We start from the raw sequence: 6000 nt of genomic DNA on the forward strand, positions 1-6000 counted from the left end.
CGTCTCGATGCTTCTTTTAGTCTTTTTCGGATTACTGTAGTTATGTGGGGATTACGGTAGCTATGGGATTACTGTAGTTAAGGGATTATAGGAACACATTTTTGTGAATTGAACATTTTATTTGAACATTCAAAGAATCAGAAAAGACGAAAGGAATGTTAAAAGAGATGTGGAAATGGTAATTGTAGGAAAAAGGGTGAATGTACACAAAGATAACATTTGGGAAAAGGGGAAGAGAGAGAGGAAAATACAAATATGGGGATAGAGTGGAATAGAAAATTTTGAATACAAATGGGAATTTCGAAATTCCAAGATTCACATTTCGGAAAAATAACAGTTACTGTAGTTTGGATGTTTCTTTTGAAATTTTGAAATTTGGAAAATTTGAAAAATTCGAAAAAATTTAGAAAAGTAATCAAATCAATTAGAATAAATTGGCCGTTTAACCGAAAAATGTTGGCAAATAGGGCTGAAGGAACATGAGGATACGGCTGGATAGAAGAATGATGGCGGCCTTTTTCTGAAAAAAATTTAAAATTTAAAATTTTAATAATCCGACTTACCAAAATCGATTTATCTCCTTCAGAATCCTTGATTTTCCATTTGAGCTGCTCAATTTTTTCCAAATTATATGCATATTCCGCTTCATCGTTGCACGGATCTAGCTCATTGCTTTCCAGCTCTTTTCTGAAATTTTTAAAAACTTTTTTGATTAAATAAAGTTTTCAAAACTCACTTCATTGTGTATTGGTTCCTGATAAAAAGTGCTGTCGCAATAAGGGCAAAAATCGTGATGCCAAAAAAAGCGGAGTTGATTTTCGTTTTGGTGCCATCGGATTCAATGTATTTTAAGATGAATGGGTTGGCCAATTCAAGCAGTAGTGACATTAGAAGGATGAAGATTATTGCGAACTGAAAAACACATTTTTAGGAGCGGAAATACCGTAATCCCTCTTATTCAATCATTATCTTTAAGCCTATACATACTCATTTCCCGACGATCGTCGTTACAGAGAAGGATCCCAGTTTTGAACAATTTTACCTCATGTTCTGTAAAAGATATCAAAAACCAGTCAACTGACAAAATGTTCATCATAATATCAAAAACATTTTATTAGTTGACAACTTTTAAATATCTTTCATAGGAACCGAGATAACTTGACTCAAAAACAAACTATCTTGCAGCGTCCGCGGCGACGCAACTACCGTAGCTCAACTGGTATCAACGCGGCACCTCCAATGGTAGTCCTACAAGTTCAATTTCTCGAGAGGCTTGAATAAAAAACAATTGAGAAATTGGTTGTTTTTTTTTTCATATCCGCCCTCCTTTGAAAGCTAAAAGTTATTAAAAATTGAAAAGCTGCCAGAATTGTGAAGTGTCGTTTTTTGTAAGGCACAAAACTCAAAGATTAGAATAGCTATCAAAAAGTTGTTAACTAGTAAAATGTAGCTCATAAACTGTTATATATGTAAAAATTAACATAATTTTTATAACTTGCGTCTCTCGTAGGATAAAAGCGCTTAAAGTGTTTTCATGGTTGAAGCCCAGAACATAAGGGACGTTTAGTTTGACGCTATTTGTCTCGGTCGCTGTGAATGATATCAAAAATTTGTCAACTAATAAAATGTTTATCATAATGTCAAAAATTATTTTATTAGTTGACCACTTTTCGATACCTTTTACAGGAAACGAGCAACAGCGGTCGCAACGCATTTATCTCTAAAAGCAACAATACCTTAAAACCATCAGTGCTAGGGAAAATGTATCAATTAACAAATTCTTGTTTTTAACATTCTACGTTATTAGTAAACATCTTTTTTCTAGTCATTTTTGTTCATCGGATATAGACCTTAAAATTTTGCCTAATAAAACAGGAAATTACCGAATTTCTTCTCATAAAGCCCACAGACATTGTCAACTTCGACTTCGATTATCTCGCTTTCTGAAAAAGATATTCAGAAGTGGTATATTGACAAAATATTTATCATAAAAAGAGCAATATTTTATTAGTTGACCACTTTTTGATATCTTTTATAGGAACCGAGAAACCTTATGAAACCTCTACAAAGTTAAAAACTCTAGCTTTTCTAAAGCTTTTCTACTTCTAGATGTACAAAAACTAAAGCTAAACTCACCAAAATCTGAGTAATCGTGTCACCAATTCTGACTCTCCTATGATATTCCCGCATTGTTTCATACCGCGCTCTGATTTCCAACGCTTCTAACTCATCCATCGATGCGATAACTCTCTTTCGTTTTCTCTGCATTTTGACTTGTTGAATCATCAGTTGACCCACAATTCGCTCCATCTCTTCATACTCTTGGTCATCGTCAAGATTTGCTGGGTCGTAGACAAAAAGATCGTCGTTGGGGGGCATTCTGGGGAGTTCGAATTTCGATGATTACCGTAATACTTGTCAACTTCGAGCCAATTTTTCTCGGTTTCTATGCAAGATGCCAAGAATGTCAACTGATAAACTGTTTGTAATATTCTGATAAAAGTTTAGTAGTTGACCTTTTGATTTCTTTCACAGTAATCGAGAAGGATTGGAATGGAATAGGGGCCCCTTCTAATACAGGTTTTACGGTATTCGAGAAAGTTGTTGCAAAAAATTTTGTCTAAACAAAAATTGAATGAAGTGCGGAAAAAGGAAAAAAGAAGAAAGATGAGTGAAGTTGAAATTTCTATGGCAACCGGGATGAGCCATTAGAAGAGTAAGAGAGGTAACAGAGAAACAGAGAGAAGGTTCACTCGGCATCTTCTTTTTTATTTTATGCCTTATTCAAAAATGAAAATTATAGGGAGGAGAAAAATTAGGGAAAAAATTCCATTTGCCATTAAAGTGCCCATAGGGTCTGAAAATTTCAGAAGTTTTCAGTTGAATCTAGTTCGGCATTCATCTAGTTTACAATGTAATTAAACTATCGAAATAAAGCCTGAAAAATTTGAATCATTTTTCAACAAAAATCAATTTTCTATCTTAATTTTGAAGAGAGTTTTAGACAAATTTGTTCAAAGGGACGCGGTGGGCTGGAGGTTGTAAGCGACGTGCACGACAGGAAAGGGAGCGGCGCCTGTCGCGCTCGCTGCTCACCACCTCCCGCCGACCGAGTCCCCGGGACAAACTGATCTATAACTCTCTTCAAAATCGAGCTAGAAACTTGATTTTTGTTGCAAATTGACTCAATTTTTTGAAACTATTTTTTCTTGTTAAATCATTTGCTTTACAACATTTTTTGAGGTTTTATGACACAAAAAAGTAATAATTTATTTACAAACTCATTAGATCCTCTCAAAAACAAGCATTTTTACATTGATGCGGGACAAATTCAATTTTTCAAATTTTTCCATCGCATCATCATTAACTCGGATCCATCTATCCTCCTCAGATCTGACCCATGCCATATAATGACCGCTAGAGGATTTCTCCCCAGTCCGCTCCGCCAACGATCTGATTTTCCACTTGGAACCAAACATCTGAACCTCTGAATCTTCATCCAGGTCCTTAATCGGAGTCGCATCGAAGCCAAAGACGAGATAGGGACTTTGAGTGGCAATGTCCCTCATTTTCAATACTTCCTTCGCTTCACAACTTGGGCATGGAGTTGAGATTTTCCTCGGGGCCGCGAAAGTGTCCTGGAGGCTCTTTTGGAATTGGCCGTTTCGAATCACCAGACGCGTAGAGAAGTGATGAATCTCATTTTCTCTTGAAGTCTGGTGGCAGGCTTGGCAATCCTTTTGGATATAGGAGACCGAGTCGAGTTGGGATCCTGCGAGTGGTACTTCGAGGACCAGATTCTGAAAATTAGAATGTTTGAGATAAACTAAGAATTATAGTTTTGGCTATATTCTAGACCAAGACAATGTTCTAATATTGAACGTTGAGCCAGCTAAACAAAGACACTGCTCTTTGAGTTCAGTTATCTAGGTCTCTGTCAAAGATATCAAAAATCTGTGAACTGATAAAATGTTTGCCATAGCATCACCGACCTTTAATTAGTTTACAGATTTTTAATAACTTTTATAGGAGCCGAGATAATTGAGCTCAAAGTACAAGCTCGCGCCATAAAGCTAGATGTCTGCCGAATGAGTGTTTTTGACCATGATTATATTGGTTCCTTTGAGAGATTTGAAAATTATGTCAACTGATAAAATGTTACTGATATTATGGTGAACATTTTGTTAGTTGACAGAATTTTGATATATTTTTTAGGAACCGAGATAACTGAGCTCAAAGTACGGATGATGATCCAAAGTGTGCGTCATGAGGATAAGACCCTCGTCTCCCAAAGGTGGAGTGTTCTGAACATTTCAAAAAAAGTAACACTTTTTCGTAAATGCGGATCAATTGAGTAGGTCAAAAACCAAGAACACTAATTTTTAGACATATCGAACTATTTTGGAGCTCACGGGACTCAAAATATACTTTTAAGGTGTATCAAGACTCTGACAATGACAGGAATGTCCAGAAAAATGAATTAGGCTTTTGTGCGACTATGCACTTTAACAATTCTAAACTAACACTTTTGAATTTTTTAGAACACACTTCATAACACTGTAAAAAGTGAAATTGTAGCCCTGTGAGCTTAAATATGGCTAGAGGTCCTTAACGACCTCCGTCTTTGAGCTCAATTATCTCGGTTCTTGTGAGAGGTATCAAACATCTGTCAACTGATAAATTGTTTATCGTAAAATAACCCACATTTTATCAGTTGACAAAATTTGATGTCTTTTATAGGAGCAGAGATAATTTAGCTCAAAATTGACTGTTAGGGTCGCGTGCTACAGTGTGCATAAACACGGGACCCGTCTCCAGAGTTGGTGTCCTTTATAATCGGTTATCTCAACTTCTGTAAGAGATATCAAAAATTTGCCAACTGATAAAATGTTTATCATAATATCAACAATATTTTGTTAGTTGCCAAAATCTTGATATCTCTTGTAGGAATCGAGATAGTTGAGTTTAAAACCGAGTTTAAAACTAAATCTGCCACAATTAAGATGACGTTCTTTTTGCACTTTGAGCTCATTCAAAAGATGCCGTTCTAACAGAGTAACTCTACTTCTGGCTTCAATCTAAACTATATACTCACCCCCATTAAAATATCAAACACGGTATGAATATCATGCTGGCCCACATGATACTTCTTCGGAAGTGTCCACCTCCATTCTTTAGCCGACACCCAATCTCCTTTGAAAATCTCGGCTATTTTATTTGCCGTCGACGAGTGATCTCCATATTCCAAGAAGAGTGTCCGGAAAAAAATTGAGTGGATTTGAAGCCTTTCGAATGATAGTTCTCCAATCGAAGAAATTTCATTCCTCTGGATCCGAATTTGAATCTAGGGCGTTGCCATGGTTTCCAGGTAGTCGATTTTGGGATAAAGGAGTCTTGGAGTCCGGAATTTTTTGCGTTTTTCTGGGCTTCGACTTTTGACTTCCTACATCCTGCCATTCCCAATATTTCTTCTACTGGTGGACCTTCTGGTTTCTGAATTGTCGTTTCTGAAGTCGAAGTTTCTAGTTCAGCAGGTGGATCCTGAATGGTCGTTCCTGAAGTAGAAGCGGGGGAACTTGGCGTCGTGGAACTTGATGGGAGTGAATGATCCTGGTTCAAGTACTGCCCATATGGATTGAATTGGAAGGGACATTCTGGGGTCCAATTTTGAAACACATTCATTTGAAGATGGTTCAAGCCAGCCGGTTGGACATCAGATAGATCCGTAAATCTCGGAGCTTCCGGAACACTTGCCGCCACGTGTTGATTCCGAAAAGTCGATCCAAAACCGAAAACTTGCTCTTGGAGGTTCATCGATGCTGGCAGAGCATTCTGGGGGTTGAATTCCGAGCAAGCCTGAAAAGTTCAATCGTTTTTTGGACAATCTTAACCAAAAAAGATAGTCTTTAAAATTCTGATTATTTTTCAAAAAAAAAAAACGTTTCTAGCTCAATTTTGAATAGAGTTATAAATAGGTTTGTTCCTAGGACGCGGTCGGCA

General features: G+C 36.8%; 2 protein-coding genes across 2 annotated transcripts in view; both read right to left on the reverse strand.

Annotated features, from left to right (window-relative positions):
- Nucleotides 1–442: 442 nt before the first annotated feature.
- CBG20145 lies at nucleotides 443–2379 on the reverse strand (the record flags this gene model as incomplete). The annotated part of the gene is made up of 4 exons (XM_045244463.1): nucleotides 443–469; nucleotides 564–687; nucleotides 737–912; nucleotides 2137–2379. The coding sequence occupies 4 exons, from the start codon at nucleotides 2377–2379 to the stop codon at nucleotides 443–445; spliced, it is 570 nt and encodes a 189-aa protein (XP_045096979.1).
- Nucleotides 2380–3284: 905 nt separating this feature from the next.
- The window catches only part of CBG20144, a gene marked incomplete at both ends in the record, with an annotated part of 3379 nt that continues 663 nt past the window's right edge, over nucleotides 3285–6000 (reverse strand). Inside the window, 3 exons of the mRNA XM_045244465.1 lie at nucleotides 3285–3800; nucleotides 5096–5235; nucleotides 5448–5856. Of these exons, the coding sequence (XP_045100874.1) occupies nucleotides 3285–3800; nucleotides 5096–5235; nucleotides 5448–5856 (1065 nt within the window). The remainder of the gene's footprint in view (nucleotides 3801–5095; nucleotides 5236–5447; nucleotides 5857–6000) is intronic.

The sequence above is a fragment of the Caenorhabditis briggsae genome (genome assembly GCF_000004555.2).
Source record: "Caenorhabditis briggsae complete genome, chrIII, whole genome shotgun sequence".
Lineage (NCBI taxonomy): Eukaryota > Metazoa > Nematoda > Chromadorea > Rhabditida > Rhabditidae > Caenorhabditis > Caenorhabditis briggsae.